This window comes from Trichosurus vulpecula, chromosome 8 (genome assembly GCF_011100635.1).
Source record: "Trichosurus vulpecula isolate mTriVul1 chromosome 8, mTriVul1.pri, whole genome shotgun sequence".
Lineage (NCBI taxonomy): Eukaryota > Metazoa > Chordata > Mammalia > Diprotodontia > Phalangeridae > Trichosurus > Trichosurus vulpecula.
Genome location: NC_050580.1, coordinates 127,942,557 through 127,961,376, shown reverse-complemented (window position 1 = coordinate 127,961,376; position 18,820 = coordinate 127,942,557). Strand labels below are relative to the sequence as shown.

The following is an 18,820-nucleotide window of genomic DNA, read 5'->3' as shown; positions in this document are numbered from 1 at the left end:
GCTGTGTATCCTCTTGTGCGGGATACTATCAGAATTTACAACAGATAAATAAACAATGGAACCATTCAACAAATAAACAGAAGTGTTTATTTTTAACAAGTATAAAGAAAAATGATCGCAAATTATTTACTGAACTAAGTTGTTCTTGGCTACATGTTTTTGTTTTTGCTATTTTTTTCTACTGCTACTTTGGATTGCCTAAGAACCATATTATAATTAATAAAGTGGTAACAACAAATATCCAGGCCATGGTTTTTATGTCAGAGGAACTGGGACAGATGTGGGGAACTTGCAACCTCAAGGCCACATCTAGCCCTCTAGGTCCTCAGATGCGGCCCTTTGACAGAATCCTAACTGAAGTCAAAGGGACACACTTGAGGACCTAGAGACCCACATATGGCCTCGAGGCCACAAGTTCCCCATCCCTGTCTTGGGACCTTATCCAAATATTAATAATCTGTCTTGAAGTATTGAGGGGGATTTAAAAGAGCCAGAATAAAAGTAGCATTACTTAAAGTGATAACTTTTAACTGGCACCTGATGGTCTAGCCTCCTGTCAGTTTACCAGCTGTGTGACTTTGGGCAAGTTAATGAACTTGAGGCTTAGAGCCAATGATCAGCAAGGTTCCTTCTAGCTTGTGCATTTTAGGATTATAATTTTCAGGGGGAAGGGGATTAGGGAGAAGGATAGGGACTGTTCTATTTTTTAACCTTTGTATCTATAGTACCCTAGCACAGTGCCCTTTCCCCTATTATGAAATAAATTCTTGTTGAATTGAAGCAAATTGTCTAAGAAGTACAGCTATTTGAAAAGGTTATGATCTGCCCTGATGAGGAGAATCTCTAAATCAGTTCAATCCCAGATCCATTGAAGTCCTTGATATAAATTTATAACAGTTCCTAGGAAACAAAAAAAGGCAATTATTGCTCAGAACTTTGATTTTACTGATAAGGCAAGTAAAGCAAATGATTGCAAACCTGTTAAATAGTGGATGCCTTCTCAGGATCCACAGAAGATGCCCATTGTCCTTTTGCTTTGCTTTTCACTTTTCTCATAAGGAGCTGAAATCAAATCCTTTTAGGTAAATTATCTAGGATTTCTGTTTCCATTTAACAAAAAAACCAGAGAACTGGAAAATGAGGCTTATTAGGAAGCTACATTATGTTTCAGACATATTGACACCCAGCCCCAAGGAAAACTCCCCAAGGAAAATATCTAGAATGATTGAAGCTGATGCCCTATAGACCCAGTCATGAGCCAGCCTCCTGCTGCTTAACAACAGTTTTCTCTCAGAAGCTCCCATTTTCTACAGCCCCTTCTGAATCTAAATTCAAATGTTTACTTTCTTAGGATTTAAGGTAATCCTCCACTAAATCCAGTCCAACAAGGTGTACCATATTCAACTTACTATGCTATCTGCTAGGGATAAAAGGGGGAGGGGAGGCAGTTCCAGCACTCAAGTTTATAAAATTCTACTGGGGAGTACAACATATAAATAGATAGGGGTATGTATACATGAATATTGGGGGTGGAGAGTAGAGAGTATTTTACAATTAGAGGTATCACCACCATGTACTCTCTGAGGCAGAAGGGAGGAAAGCAAGGTTAAAGACTTAGGAGTATAAAACAGTGATATTTAGCCATTCCTGAAAAAGAGAAGACTATTTTAAAGGGGGAAATCAGTGAGCCCTAAGTTTCTTCTGGTTCTCCTCACAAATCCCTGAGTCATAGGAAGGAGTAGAAAGATCTATCAGAGATGAGTTCTTTGCATTTGACAGAGGGAAATGAGAGCTGGTCACCACTAATGGTTCCCATGTGGCCTAGAATGCAGCTGAGCAGCTCTCCTCTTCTCATGGACTGCCTTGCACATTTTTTCCTTTGTTTTGCTATGCTGTATGAAATTACGCTGGCATTTTACAGTTAAAGTCCTTGAGTTAGTTAGCCTGGGATATGGAAAGTGTCCCCTAACAGCATGGCTTGTCGCTGGTTTCTAGAGCACTGCTACTTTTTGTGGGGATTATCTCTCAGTGTTTATCCAGTACCTCCTCTCCCTGCAGTACTGTTCTAGAAACTTCTAGGGATGATGGGAAAACCGAAGAGGATCTGTGGTCAGTGGAGGAGAGAGTGGTCTCCATTCTTTCCATGTTCAGGCCATAGGTGGTGGTGGTGCTACAGATGTAGCCTGAGGAGAAGTGCATTTTGACTTCATACCAGAGACTCTGGTACTTCAAATACACATTTCTCCCCAGTCTGATGTTTTAGTGCATGAGCCCATGCTTCCATGATGAATTAATTGCCTTAATGTCCCATCAGAATTTTGAAAAGAAGAAAAAAGTCGAAACACAATTATGTTTATCTTTTACACACACACACACACACACACACACACACACACACTGTATAGTACTTTTATGAAGAAAAGCAAGATGAAGTCAAATAATAAAATTCTGAGTATTTTTCCTCTAATAATGCTACTACCTGCTTATGAAGAGCTTTATAGTTGACATAGTTCTTTCCTCACCAGTGTTCTGTGTCATTGATCTGCTCACATCTATGTCAGAGAACCTAGAGTTGTGCCTCAAAAAGAATTGGTGTCCAGGTCTCTCTATTTTACATCCTTACACCAGGTAGAGTATGGGTCTTGGAGTCAGGAAGATCTGAGTTCAAATTCTGCCTTAGATACTTATTAGCTGTGTGACCCTGGAAAGTCACTTACTAGCTCTCAGCCTCAGTTTCCTCACCTGTAAAATGGGGATGATTATAGCACCTACCTATCTCCATGGGGTTGTTGTAAGGTTCAAACATATGTACAGTGCTTTACAAACCTTAAAATGCTATATAAATATCAGGTATTATTAGCTGTTGTTCAAGTTGAAGCCTGCTGGGTTAGCAAGGAAGCCTCTTTGATCTTTCAGATCAGGGTGGGGAAGCCCTTTGTCCTCCACCATCTCCACCCCAGACATAGATTGGTTTCATCTGACCTTCTTATCAGTGGTTTTGATCTGCTCACATCTTCAGAGTGCAGCCTCTGGAGGTTCAAGACAGCATATCCCCAGCTGTGTTCCCTAAAACGATATGAGCTAGAGTTTTGTGAGATTTCAGTGCTTGTTCTATTTCTCCCTGAAATAGTACATGTAAATTATTATTTTTTGGTCTAGACCTGTAGACCTATAGAAAACTCCTGGTGAGAAAAACTTCTCTACAAATGTGGATCTGCAACGCTTCTGCAGTTATCAGAGTTTTGTTGGTTTTTTTTTACCCAGAGTCACTCAGCCAGTACATGTCAGAGGTGGCCCAATTTAATATAATGAAATTGCATATCAACAGTACTTTTTATGGTGCATGTTTTATTATGAAAATGGGTTTAGTTTCCATGATTTTTTTTTTAATCCCGGGAGGTACTCCATACCCCTGAATGCTCTACCAGGGGTGGGACGCCAGCGGCTTCAAGGCCACATGTAGCCCTGTAGGTGCTCAAGTGGGGCCTTTTATTAAGGGGATTTGTTCTGCGAAGTTTAGATTCAGTCCAAAGGCTGCATTTGAGGACCTAGAGGGCCACATGTGGCCTCGAGTCCACTAGTTCCCCACACCTGAGTCTAAACCAGCACTTGTTGCTTATATTTATGAATTTCAAGACCCCAAAACAGAGTTTAGAAAATGTTGGCTTAAAAGTTAGAATAGTCTTATCTAAGAACCATTACTAGCCACTAATTTTAAAAGACATTAGATACTAATGACACTTTGAAGTCTTTTATTCACTACTAGTGAATACCAAAATGTAAAACTAATTCGTGTCAAAAAAAGAAAAATCCACTGACTTGTCCTTTCTGTCTCTACCCCCATTTTCCTTCCCTCTCCATTATTTTGCTCCCTTCCTTCCTATACTTGCCCAGCATCCCTCTCCCTCTATTGTTTTTCTATTTGTATGCTTCTCATCCACTCTCAGTATTTTCACTCCTTTCTTTTCTGTCATTGCCCATTTTTCTTCTCTCTTTTCTCCCTCCTTCAACTGGCTGTCATAGAGAACTGAAATACATATATACACAAAATATATGTGTGATACACATTGTGTGTGTGTTTCACCATGGCACTTATTGTACTTCTTGATTAATGTTTTGAGGTATCTATTCTCATATTATTTTTTAAAGTATATTTCTCACTCAAAAGTAATTTTAAAAATATGACTCTTGATGGACATTTTCCCCTTGGGGCCAGTGTTTCCCGTTCCTCTTTTTAGAGCTGCCTGCTCTTACTGTGATTGAGCCAAATGAAATTATGCACTGGTAATATGCGGATACTCTCTTCTTCAGAGGAAGTATATATATGTGCATGATGCTACTGACCTCACAAGATAAATTAGGAGTAATTTGAAACACTGGGTTTCCCCAGAACTACAGTCTTAAAACCCCCTTCTTCTTCAAATTTGACTCAATCTGAAAAAAAAATTTTACTTGAGTCTTGATACAGACCAAATTTCCACATCTGAACCCTTGATTACTTTGTATGACTACCAAGGATCCAGTACAAACCTTTAGTTTGTAACACACCTTTAGTGATTGGGGTCTTTTGTCCTCTCGGAATGGAGCAAGATCCCTTCTTCCTTTCTGGTGTGTGGTATAGATGATTGAAGACTCTACTTTGGAACTCCTACCATAAATCATGTATTGTTTTAAATCCTGTTGAGTAATTTGCATGCCAGCAGATGTTCCCAAATATTCTCCTGTGATTTCCTTCCCATTTCCTACCAAATTATATGCTTCGTTAGAGCAATGGTCATGTGTTTCTTACCCTTATATTTCCTTTACCTCCTTTGGTAAATGTACTTAACGTAGTCGTAGGCATTTAATAAACGTTTGGATGGATGGATAAATAGATGGGGAATGAATTTTAAGTATTGGTTGTATGCTGGCATAGTTCCAATTCCTAGACTACATCTAGGGAAGAAAAGTATTAGCTTTCTTTAGTCTCCTTTCCTAGATAACAGATTCAGTGACTTAAACAAAGAAAAAAAAAACCCTAAAATTGTGTTGAAGTTTCACTCCTGGTTATTATAAGTCTTTTTTAAAAAAATTAATGTTGCTGGAAATAAATATTATTTCATTATTATTACATTTGCACTATTAATATTGCTAAGTTTATTGGTATACAAGTGTAGTTGTTAAAGAAAATTTGATATTCAAGAACTTTAAATTATAATTAAAGAATAACTATTAAAGGGAATATCCACTTTACAAAACTGTATGAAAGCTCTATTATAGCATGTGCGGAAAGGTTCCTCAATACATCTAAAAGATGATCTGATTTTCTAAAAATTAATTTTCTATTAATTCATCCATCAAATGTCTTGAGTCCCCTACTTCATACAAGACATTGTGCTAGCTGTTACTCTATTGTTCACAAATTTTCAAGAATACATTATTACATTGAAATAAAGAAACTCAGTATCATCCAGACAGCAGTTTATTAAAATGTAAAGCATGCTAGTTGCATAACAAGCTGGAACCCAGGCTTTTAGGAGCCAAAGACCCAGAACTTTGTTTTTTTGTTTTTTTATCCAGTTAATATTCAGTTTTGAGGTAGTGAAAAGCAGGATGAAAGGGTTAAGGTGCCTGTTTTCTTATTGGAGGATGAGATTGGGAAAAATGAGGGTTGGCTGGAGGGGATTGGGAGACAATCAGGAAGCACTTAAGAGACAAGAAAAAGGGGTTGTTTTGTGATGTTCTTTAAGTTGGGTGACTCTTGGTGGGAGGGGCAGGGGGAAGGTGGTCATCTTGTGAATTCTCCAAACTCACGTGACTTTGAGATTTAACTTTACAGTAGATGAGAGAGATAGTTTCTGGGTCTGAAGTCAAGAAAACCTGAGTTCACATCTGGCCTCGGACACTTACTAGCCGTGTGACACTGGGCAAATCACTTCACCTCTGTTTGCCTCCGTTTCTTCAGCTGCAAAATGAAGGTGACAATAATAGCACCTACCTCTCAGGGTTATTGTGAGGATCAAGTAAGATAATATTTATCTTGTCTTCATTTAAAATATATTAGCTCTTCTGAGAAAAAAAGTTTACTCTCTAATATGGGCGTATTTCATAATAAATAGATGTATAAGTATATGTAAATACTCTAGGATAATTGCTTTCCTTTGTGTTTCTAGATATTTTTTATGCTGTTAAAAGTATTATTTTGAAAAAGGTCTTACCAGGCTTCCAGCAAGGTCCATGATACAAAGAAGGCTCATAACTCCTGTAGTAAAAATGGTGATGACAGCTAGCATTGATATAGTACCTACTATGTGCCAGGCCCTGTGTCAAACACATTTCAAATAATATCTCACTTGGTCCTCACGATAACGCCGAGAGGTAAGTGCTGTTATCTTCATTTTGCGGATGAAGAAACTGTGGCAAACAAAGGCTAAGTGATTTGCCCAGGGTAACACAGCTGGTGTCTGAGGCCAGATTTGAACTCAAGTCTTCTTGATTCCAGACCCTGCACTCTTTATCTGCTTTGCGACCTAGGTGAAGTCTTAAATTTTTTTTGAGAAGAGTGTCAGTTTTGTAGATTCCTTGTAGCACTTTGTCAGCAGTTTCTGTTTAGGGACAAAACAGTTGTAAGCTCATGATGTGGTGAAAAGAGTGCTAGCTTTGACAACAGTCCCCAAGATGGAATCCTAGCTTGGCCTGTACTAAGTGTGGCTCTTAGATTGCGTGCAGGTGTGCATCCATGTTGTCCTTTTGTATATCTTTGTGGGCAGATGAAGTTTTGGCCCCCAACTTGACCATTTCTGCTTTGGGTTAAGAAAGAAATTCTCCTGTGATACATAGGGGTTACTTTCACATACGTGCATTTTATGTGTGTGTGCACTCAATTTTGCTGAGGCCTATATTCTTGTCTATATCCCCAGGACTAGTGTATTATTTTGAACCACTTACATTTGCAACACACAGGAAGTAAAGGGAACATTGGTGAAACCTGTACCAATGTCTTCATTTTGTTACTGATGGGGTGACTATAGTGTACAAACCTTTTTCTGGTGGTATGATGTGCTCTTGAGATTTTGGCAGATTATTGTAAAGAGTTTAATTATATGCTTTGAATCAGCATCTTCCCATTGTTACACAGTCAGGGGTTGGCAACAGTGCCATACCCAAGGCCTCTGGATGCCTTGTTCTATCTTAGCATGTGTAGTTCAGTCCCACAGACAGGTATAATGTGAGTAGTACAAAATGCTCCCTCCCCTTAATTAGCACAGTAGTTACTTAGTCCAGAAGTCTTGTGAGTACGCTTTCCAACTAATAAGTGCTCTAATTATGAAAAAATAAATAAGTGAGTTTATTCCTTCCGATTTAGAGCTATTTGTAGCTTTTAGTGCTTACAGATTAAAAGTGTTGATTTCTTTCCATCATTCAGTGACCATGCTTTTTATCTTTTAGGGGCAAGGGTTTGAGCTACAGTGAGATAGAGCAGTATGACAAAATGTTGGGGGTTTTGTTTGGGAGCAGATGAGTCAGTGGGTTGTTGGGAGGTTTTTGTTCTGTTTTGTTTTATTTTTCTTTATGTTTTAGCAGTGATCTTTAGGACATTAAATTGGGGTTTGGCTGTCATAGTCTGTGGTTTGGTTCATTCCTATTTTGACCCTCTTCCTATGTCAGCTTCATCCTGTTGGCTCATATGCTTGGCTTTTACTGAGGCTCAGTAGTCATATTTGCCTTCCTTGAATACAGGCTCATCAGTTTCATACATTACATCATTTTAATGAAATTCATTTTCTTGAGATCATTTCACTCTGGGTTGTAGCAAAAAGAAAGGTGTTACTGGTCAAGAGTTGAATTTTAAGCAGCAGCATAGTTATCTCCTTCACTGCCTGGGGCTTAATTTCTCTCATTCTCTCCCGTCAGATAAACCGGGAAAGCTGGTGTACGATAGAGCCATGCCCAGATCCATCACTGTTGGCTTCCAAACAGAACCCAGGTAAGCAGTACTTCTACGTTGGATGGATTTAACTTGAATAGCTAGTCAAAGAAATAGATAACTTGGTAACCAAATCTCTCTAAATGCAAAATATTTTATGCTGAATCATATTCTCCTTCTACATATCCCTACCACAAAAAGGAGTGCACCTATGTAATTTGGGGGTGTTGTGTTTGCGCTCATCCTCACTGCTTGAGGAATTGAGGATGAGCACACATAATTACTCAGCTTGACTTCGACAGTAATAAACTTCACACGTGTCTTTTGTGAGTCATTAAGAGGCTATTGAAGCCAGCTGTGGGATACAAATACATGGTGTGTACAGTTTTAGTGGGGGGGTGGTGCAGAGAGAAAGATAAATCCATGTAATGATTAAAAACCATGCTGACTCTGTCTAAGCTTGAGCCTTCTCCTAATAATTTGAAATATTGGCAACTGACCAGTGACTTACAACAGTGTATTTTAATATGAGACACAAGATGTTAGTGTACTAAGCATATGACTTATGGTTAGGAAAGCTAGCTTCTAATCTCGACTCAACCATGGACTCATTCCGTGATGTAGGCCCTATCCCTCAAATTCAGTGCCCCCCATTTGTGAGATGTCACTATCCTAACTCATTAGGGGCAGTGTGAGCTTGAAATAAAAATAATTACAAAACAGTGTCCTCAGAGAAACTCCACTAGCGAGGGCCATTCTTAAGGACAAGGGAGCATTGATTACTTGAAATACTCCATCTCCAGAGACTTTGTGAATGTCTTCAACTTGGTAATGTTATGATCCTAAAAGTACTTAAGGTGATGCAGTGGATAGAGTTCTGAGTCTGGAGTCAGGAAGACCTGAGTTCAAATGCAGCCTCAGACCCATACTAGCTGTGCAACCCTGATCAAGTCAATTAATCTCTGTTTGCTTCAGTTTCCTCAACTGTACAGTCAATAAATAACAGCTGCTGCCTCTCAAGGTTGTTGTGAGGATAAACGCTGTAATGTCCTTAGCACAGTGCCTGGCACATAGTAAGTGCTATATAAATTCTCGTTCCCTTCCTTTCTCTTCCCTTCTGGCTCCCCAACCTTGAAGTTGTCTCCTCTAGTTACAAAACAGCAAAATCTGCCCCAGTACAAAGGATAAAGCACATTCCTCCCATATAGGCATTCCTTCAACAAATACTGATTAACCAATTACTGTATAAAAGACATGATACTGGTTCTGGAGGGAATATGCATAGATAAATAATGCATAACACTAGAATTGAGTTTTGTGAATTATCTCAGCATTTGTTTAATTCGTGTATTTAAGGAAGCTGATCATCCTTCATAGGACCAAATCTTGATTTTTTTCTCAGATTTGTCTTCCAGCTTAGCTAAATTTTAAGTGAATTTTTTTTTCTGGATTTTGTTGCCTGGTCTTAGGCACCCTCCATTATAAATCCAGGGTATTTTTTCTTGAATTCTGTGGGTTAAAGTTTGTATTCTTCTTCATGGACAAACACCCAAGTAGAGTGGATTATTGTGACTTTTAGCCATCTGTCATCTATTGTTTACACCTTCCCTTCTCCCCAACTGTAATTTGTTTTTAGTGAATATCATTCAGGCTCAAATGACTCCACAGAAGTGATGTCAAACTAAAATAGAAATGATTCCTGCTGACTGCATATTGACTTAGAAAACCACAAATTAACATTTATGTATGCTGTACTGTATTTTTATTTGTTTGGCTAAATTTAATTTCCCAATTAAATTTTAATCAAGTTCAGGCCTCACTTGGGAGTTTTGTGGGCAATAAGTTTAACATATCTGCTCAACAGAATTTGAAAAAGACACGCTACCACTGGTATCAAATAACTGAATGCACGATAAATATAAGATGTCGTTATAGTTACATAGTGGTCCTGCAATGGGAATTACCATTTCTGTTGCCACTCTCAAGGTACTATCCATATGATCATAAAATTAATCAAAATTTCAGAGTTGAAAGGCATCTCAGTGGCAGTCTTGTCAAACCAGCCCATTCCTGAGAATCACTTATGTTTTTCCTTGACAAGTAGTCTTGCAGCCTTTGCTTAAGAATCTCCATTCCACTTTTGAACCTCTCTGATTATTAGGAAATTTTTCCCTATATCAAACCTAAGTTTGTTTTTTGACAACTTCCACCCATCGTCCTTAGTTCTATGCTTTGTGGCCATGCAGAATAAATCTAACTTCTTTCTACCTCTTTCGATAACTCTTAGTTACCTGATTATGACTGATCAAGAAGCAAACTTTTCTTCAGACTAAATACTCCTCATTCTCCAGTTAATCCTTATTGGAAATAAAGGACCTTTCCTGTCCTGGCTGTCTTCCTTTGGACACTATCTATCTTTGTCAGCGTCCTTCTTACAATGAGGCACCCTGCACTGAATGCCATATTCCAGCCATAGCCTAATCTGTCCACAGTAAAGTGGGACAACTGTCTCCCTACCTGAGGGTAGTGCCACAAATATGGCTTTCTCCGCTGCCATGTCTCACTGGTGATACTAGATGTATATTGGATCACAATAACTGGAAAATTTCCAGATTCTATGTGTCAGACATGAAAGAGTGCTCATTTAAAAGAAGGGAAGATTAGTTAACTTTTCTTTCATTTTTGGAAACTTTTATTATGTGATTTAGGGTGTGGGTAGATTTTCCTTTTGCCTCTTTCCCACCCTCTCAGTTTGGTTGTTGCTATTGTGCTGTCCCACTCAGTGTGCCCCTTTTGACCCATACTTGGCTTCATGGTCCATTTTAATGCCTACTTGGATTTATTTTCTGGGGGAGAAACTTCTACTAGCCTTGAATCTGGAACTTCCTTGTGAATTTTCCGTTGGAACGTCACTAAGCTGGTTTTTGTTTCAGTCTGGAATTTGGACGTGGTTTGTTAGGCAGCCAGCAGGATTGTGAGCAGCGAGGCATAGTTGCTGTTACAGCTTTTTCTTTTTCTTGGCCTTTCTACCCCCTCCCCCTCCCCGCTCCCCCCCCACTTCTCATTTTCTCTGCACTGCAGACTAGAGGTTCAGATTTTCCAAGTGGGAAAAAGGGTGGAAAGACCACACCCACTAATATGCCTTGATCCAGTACACAGTCTGGATCCTATGAGGCATGAATGATCTGTTGAATATGAATGTTTCCAGTCAGCCTTCTGCCAACAGTAGGCAAAGCTGTTCCTTTTGGGGTATCATGTAGAAATAGCTTGCAGTTAGATGGGAACTTGGGGTTCAATTTTTTTAACTGAAATTTTAGTTCTAATTTGAAATATTCTCTTTCATATTTCATTCTTCTCTTTCAGTTTGCCTCTGTTCATGCTTCCTTTAGCTTTTCCCAAGCTCTCAGTATTTTCCAGACATCAACAGGCTTATAGCAAGCAGGTGGTTTGGGGAGGGGAAGAAAGGAAGGGCAGGGCAGAGCAGAGCAGGGCACAGATTCTAGTCCCAAGGCTATATGCTAAAGCCCAAGGTTGATCTGTAATCACTTAACTGAATTAATTTTCTATCCCCTCCCTGTGACACGTCACAGAAGGGAGATAGAAAATGAACATCTTTTCTAAGGCCTTCCTCTTTATCTATGCAGTTTTGTATGTATCACTTCCCTCTCCTAGACTATAAGGTCCATGAAAGCAGAGGCCATATCATTTTAATTCAAAAGACATTTATTAAGCACCTACTCTGTGCAAAGCACTGTGCTAGGTGCATGGTGTGCAAAGACAAAAACAGAAGTCTTTGCCTTCATGGAACTTACATTCTTCTGGAAGGAGTACAACACATACACAAGATAAAGTAAATTCTAGTGGTGAGAAGAGTGAGATCTTCTTTATGGGGGAAGCCATGTTTTACTTAAATGTGTACCTCATCTAACTCAGTACACTGTACACGCCAGGTTTAGTAAAAGTTTGTTGAATTGAAATGTAAAAGGAACTTATTTCAGTATCTAGTCCTAATTTCAACACCACGTTGGCATCCCTTCAGTAACACTCTTGAGAAATCAAATTTTTTGCTTGAACATCAGTGATAATAAGTTAACTATTGAGCAAAATTGTTGATCAGTAAGCATTTGTAAACTACCAATATGTGCCGGGCACTTACACCCCAGTTGTGGGTATACAAATACAAAATGAGAAAACTCTTGCCCTCTGGGACCTTCCAAGAAGCGTGGGATGGAAAAGCAGGTAGCCTGCATAAAAATACAGAGGGAGGTGATAAAATGTTTTATACAACAAATGTTTTATGCAATGAGTAATTGTCAGGAACATAGATTTCATGGAGAATAATATATAATAAGCATGAGGAAGTAGAGCTGGTAGTATGTTATCCCGTGGCAGTTGGGAGTCACTGAATCTTCTTGAGCAAAGAATTGACAACTCTGCAAGTGATGTATTGCAGTGAGGAAAGGTTAGATATGATGTGGAGAGACAAATTAGGAGACTAATGCAGTAGTCTAGGTGAAGCAACTCATTCTATTGTGGAACAGCTCTTTCTGTTTTAGATGATAGTTCTGTCATCTGGAGCACCACAAAATGAGATTACTCACTCTTCTACAAGATAGCATATGACATATTCCTAGATCCCTTATAAAGTAACCTGGTCACTCACTTCTAGATAATCTGTAGTTTGCCATTTCTTCTATTTAAAGCTCCATAACTAAGTCGACAACAATCCATTAACTCCCTTTTTGTGGAATTATGCAGCAAACTCTGAAAACACCTAACCTTACTGTCATTCAACCTACATTTCTCTGTCTTGTCCATAGAGAGACTGTTGAAACAGGTTGCTAAAATCCGGGTACATGCCTATGACATTCCTTTATCTGTCAGTCTGTTAACCAAAATCAAAAGCCAGTAGACCATTTATCAAAATCCTTTGACCAGTCATAATGCTTGACAACCATTTTCAAGGGGCAAGTAGATTTTTCCATATTTGCTTGTTATTCCTTTGGCATAAGTATTATTTCTGTAAGACCATAGGGAAAATGAAATATTCACTATGCTTCTATTAGCTAACAAAGACTAGTAATCATATTTTACAATTAAAATTTACTTTTAAGATTCTTCTTTATTCTTCCATTTTAATATTCCATTTATCCAGAGAATCCTAACAAGGGATCAGTTTATAATTGTCTTTGTAAATCTTAAATTAGTGTATAAATGTGAATTACTAATACAAATCAGTTCACGACTCATTGCTAAACTCTGTAATAATTCCATTTTTATCCTTGGATGCAAGGAGATTACTCTCTTCCAGGGGAGGAAGGCACTGGTGTGCAGGTAGTTTTTCAAAAGTTTAACAGGTCTTAAGTCACATTTGTCTCTTTGGTAATATAGACAAAAGGTTTTCTGTAGCCTCTTAAATGTCCTAGAGTGACTCTAGTGGTGTAAACAGGGAGAATTAACAGAAACAGCTGTAGTTCCTGTCCAGATGCCTAGAAGATTATAAAACAGAAAGCTTCAACTCTGCCTATATTTCCTTTATAGCCTTTCTGGATATCTAACATGTGCAGGCAGACTGCTGGAATGCAAAAAAAAGCCTGATTTTTACCACTCAAAACAAAAAGATGTGTTGAATAAATTATACATAATATTTATTTTACAGAATGTGAGAACTTCTTGGAAGTTGGACTGGGTGGAGAGTGTGCCTCATCCCAGGATGTACTTAAAAGACAATCTGGCAGTGATTCTGACCTCTTCCCTTCGCCCAGTGATGAAATGGACGACAGCATTATCTTTACAAAGGTATACTTGCGTTCCCTCCCTTTGTGAAGATTGCTCACGTTTTGGTAACTGGCTCAGCCCTACTGTACTTAGTCTTCTTTTGCCCCTTTCTCCAAACTCGAATGTGAAAACTCCCCTTAAAAGGAAGAAACTAAAGCTCAAATTGCTTGCCAAATGGCATTGCTCCCTTCTGTTGTGCACAAACTCATGGCTACTCACTTTCAGGTTTTGAAACATACATTGAACCTTAAACAGATGGAAGTTCCTTTTGCTTAAATCATGTCAGATGACAATGAACTCTTTCCAGTGGGTAAGAAGAGACCACAGCCTAGACTAAATGATGTCATGTACTATAAATTGGTTCTAGTGTCATTTCTGATGAATGTGGTTGGACCCAGAGCTCCCTCCTGGCATTAGTGATATCATCCTTCCTCACCCCGCTTGCTTAATGGGAACCTTCAGAATCACCACTGGGGAACTTTGCCCGTCTGCCATTGCAGAGGCAGAAGGTAGTGCTACCCTGCAAAGCCCATGTGCAGTATTAACAGGAATCATGAAACCAGTATTTACATGTAATTTGAGGCTTCATCTAATGAAAGGGGTGGTTTGCTTGCATTTGCCTGAATCTAGCTGAAAAGAGTTCTATTTTGTTTTGTTAGGAGAGAACCTTAAGCAAAGGCTTTCCCACACTGAACATAGCAACCCTAGCCATGGGAGGAAAAAGGCAGTAGTTTTTGGTTTTGTACAGAGAGAGAGAGAGAGAGAGAGAGAGAGAGAGAGAGAGAGAGAGAGAGAGAGAGAGAGAGTGTGTGTGTGTGTGTGTGTAAAAATAAAAAAAAATTGGCTTCTCTGTGCATAATAGATGTGAAATGGTGCCTCCCTCTTTTATGATGCCTAATATAACTGCTTGATATGGGCTATTAAGTTAATCCTTATTCTGGGCAATGTGTCAAGAAGACTGTGGAGTAAGGAAGGCTTTAACAAGTTCCATAGGTTCTGTTCTAGAATTTATTTGGACCTTTGGGGAACTTACTTTCCCCATCAGTCTATTCTGCTCCTAGTTTTGTTCAGCTCCCATATTTACAGCCTGTTTCCTATACCCTACTCCCCACTTTGTTCCTTTGATTCAGCCCACTATTTCTAAAGAGTTCTGGAGAAGATTTGAAGTGGAAACTTCAGGATAATTATTAATATTTTCTGGAATGACTTGTCCCAAGAATTGACTTTCCTCTTATGAAACAAAAATTTTTATGTCAGAAATTTTTTCCTCCCTTGCTTTTTGAGGAGAGGAAAACTTAACAAAATCCAAAGGCTTGGTGTTTTTCTAGTATAGCTTTGAGTTTCTAAATACTGGGACTTTGAAAGGTCTCTAATAATTCCTAAAAGAACTCTCATTCCTAAGGAGAATGCCTTTCTGAGTGATACATACGGGGTGTTCCTTAAGTCTGGACACATGGGCAAAAATGCATATTTTCAAGAAATGAAATGAATGAAATTTTCAACAAAATTTTATTTAATTGGAATATTAACAAATAACATCTTCAATATGATTTCCATCATTTGTGGTGCAAAGGTTGATACGCTTTGCAAGATTCATGTGAACTCGATGCAATGACTCCACATTGCTGTCAATTGCCTGTGTGTCCAGACTTTAGGAGCACCCTGTACATCACTGAAATGATGCTGATTTTGACTGATTTTTATTGTTTTTTAATGAAACTACTCTCATTCTGTCTGCAATTCATGGCACCAAAATATCATAACTCATTTAATAGTGCTTTCTTTATAGCAACCTGGTGAAATAGTGTTACTTTATAGTCAGAAACTGAAGCTCAAGAGTAATGTTAAGTGACTTGCTTATGGTCATATAGGGAACAAGTGATGTAGTTGAGACTTGTACTCTAGTCCTCTGACTTTAAGCTTAGTACTCTTTCCACTGCAGGGTTCTGCTCTTTAAAATTGCCTTTTTGTTTCTGCATAGTCCCAAATCTCTATAGATTAACAGTGAAGTCTGGTTGTCGAGCTGTACATTTGGCCTGGATGAAGATACATATGTGATTTTCATTAACCTTTATGCCAGCTGCCGAAGTTATATAGCATTTGCTGCTGTTGGCAAGCTTATTGGGATAAATAAACTGATGCAATTTTTAAAATGTGAAAATATGTGAACTTTCTACATAGGTTGAATCAAATGACATAGGCGAAATTTAAAATTTTGTAGACCCTCTCTCCCTTTTTGGCATTATATTCAAAATAATATGAAGAGGTACAAAATGAGCCATCCCTTTGTTGTTTTTCCAGGTCACCCCAAAATTGGATAGGATGCGAGTCATAAAGGAAGCATTCTTATGATAGGTCTTTTATCTGGCATTCAGATTTTAAAAGTTTAAGTAGTAATGGAAGTATTCTGTACTTCTGGCTTCTGGTTTGTCTTTTGTCTTTGTAACCCTTGTTTTAACCTGAATGATTTGTAAAGGCAGTGCACTAGTACACAAATCACCAGCTACTTATTCAGAGGCCCTCTTCAGAGATGAAATCATTTTAAATTCGTCTAAACAATGAGCACTAAGATTCTGGCAGGACTTATTCCCATGATCCAGTCATCTTCCTTCTTGCCTGAAGAACAGTCTCTAGACGAGGCATTGCAACATCCTCTTCTGTGAACCATGAAAGGCACATTAGGTCACTTCCTACAGACATTTGTGTGAGTCTGACCTTAAAGATTAGAGTGAGGGTGGTATTTGTTTAGTTTTTGTTTTTGTTTTACAGTAATCCCTGATGTATGGCAGATTTTTTCACTTTAACCATTCATTCCCGATCAACCTGAGTGGCAAGCATAATCCTTTAGGATTGAAGTGTTTTTCTTTTTTACTTAGGTCAGCAAGATATTTAACTTTTCGCACAATTATTGCAAATATTTAAAGCTGGAAAAGGGTATTCAGAAATCATCTAGTCCAAAATTCTTCAGTTTAAAAATGAGGAAATTGAGGTTTTCAGAATTAAGCGATATGCCCAAAATCACACAGATTAGAGCAGAACTAGGACCCAGGTACTGTCTCTACAAGTCCAGTACTTCATTGTGGTGATGGAAAGTTCTTTAGAGGCTGCCTAGTCTAAACCATATTGGAAAAAGACTTAATAGAATCTGCTCTGTGGTCACACCAAAAGCAAAGGCTGAATGACAAGTAGAAACATGTCATTTGCTTAAAGACCCATAGAGAGGACAAGGGTACTATATTCTGAAGCAGCTCATACCACTTTTGATAACTCTAATTACACATTTTTTCCTGGCTTCAAGCTTCTTCCTACCTCTTTGCATCTTCTAGTCTTCATTACTTCTACTCCTACCCTTTAGGGCCAAACAAAATAACTCTAATCCCTAAGGCTTTTTATTGTTCTGGAATGACCTCCTTTAGATGCTTGCCAGTTTATCAGTGCCCTTACTAAAATGTCGTGCCCAGAAGTTCTCCCAGCAGTCTGGATATGCTATGTTAGGGGCAGTTAGGTGGGGCACAGTAGATAGAATGCCAGGCCTGGGGCTGGGTTTCTCCTAGAGCCAATAGGAAACCACTGGAGTTGGTTGGATAGGGGAAACTTACGGTCAGGTTAGTGCTTAAGGAGAACTGTTTCAGTAGCATAAGGAGATAAGATCCCCTGAGGCAGGGAGACCCATTAAGAGGCTGCTGCAGTAATCTAGTCGAGAACATGATGAAGGCCTCAACTAATATGGTAGCCGTCTGAGTGGAGAGAAGGGGTCAGATGAAAGATGTTATAAAGGTAGAAAAGCAAAATTTGGCAACTGATTAGATATGTGGGGTGAGAGAAAGTGTGAAGTTAACTATAAAAAATTAGCTCATTATTATTTTTATTTCTGGCTAACTGCGTGACCTTGTTATGGGAGTATTGGAGGATTGAAGCTCTTTTAGTTTCTTAACAACAACAATAATACTATTCTACACTCACAGAGCAGTTTAGTGAAATACCATTCACATATTTCATTTGTACAATACTCATATTAAGTCAATGTCATGTTTGTGTGTACATACAATTTTAGATGAATGTGTATATGCACATGTCTACAGCTATTATCCATGTATGTTACACACATGTATCTACATGTATGTGTGCATACATAACACACCTATATGTCCCCATTTATAGTTAGGGAAACTGAGGCTCCAAGAGACTAAGTGATTGAAAAAGAAAGTTATTGCATAAATACAAGGCATCGTCATTATGTGAGATTAGTTTAGATACCAGTAGGGAGATAGTAAGGGATAGGAGAACAGCGCCCCTGAGGTCACCGTTGAAAGCTGCTGGATTTGAAGGTGAATTTGATGGTTTTGGTATCAGGAACCCAAGTAAGCTAGTAAGAGATATTTTTGGATGCCTTGTTATTAAAACTGGTTATGGAAGAAAATTCACCCAGTCCATCTTAAAATATGAACTAGAGCTCAGTAAGGGGAGAAGACTCCGTGTGTGTGTGTGTGTGTGTGTGCGCGCGCGCGCACACATTTCATATCATACCTAGAATCAGACTGAAAGTGACCCCTTAGTAGCCGTCAGCTATTTATCACCACCTACTCAATTATCCTTCCATCTTATCTTCTTCCCTTTTTTCTGTAACAGTTATCAATTACTATTTTCATGAAACTGCTTGGGAGGTTTAGTTTGAAGAAATTTGGGAAATGTACTTTTTAAAATTTTTTATCAGACTTTCTGAGAGGGAGAAACTTTCATGTGAATTAGCGAAATTCTAGGTGTTTTTTTTAGAAGGTGGGGAGTTTACAATAACAGTTTTCAAAAGAGATTCTACCTAGCATTTCTTTTGTTCACAATCTAAATCACAGTTTTAGTGCTGAAGGGAGGGAACCCAGAGGCTATCTAGCACTATTGACTAAAGCGAGGTTAGATTGGCATTTATATCAAACTGTTTTGAAGATGGACAGAAGTGCCAGCCGGCATTTTCCCTCTCCACTTAACTTGCAAGAAGAGACTAGTACACTCTAGCAGTGTCCATATTTATAATTGCCTATGTGGTCACAATATTAGCATTTATCTTCATCATCTCATTGAATTCACCCACCCATCAAATTATGGTTTCTCGTGTCTTTCAGCTGGCTCAGCATGTCAGAT

At 38.6% G+C, this 18,820-nt stretch overlaps 1 protein-coding gene across 1 annotated transcript in view; it reads left to right on the top strand.

The window, feature by feature from the left end:
• The window catches only part of AKAP13 (A-kinase anchoring protein 13), a 204,811-nt gene that overhangs the window by 93,788 nt on the left and 92,203 nt on the right, over window positions 1-18,820 (top strand). Inside the window, exons 6-7 of the mRNA XM_036735444.1 lie at window positions 7,894-7,966; window positions 13,566-13,705. Coding sequence (XP_036591339.1) covers window positions 7,894-7,966; window positions 13,566-13,705 — 213 coding nt within the window. The remainder of the gene's footprint in view (window positions 1-7,893; window positions 7,967-13,565; window positions 13,706-18,820) is intronic.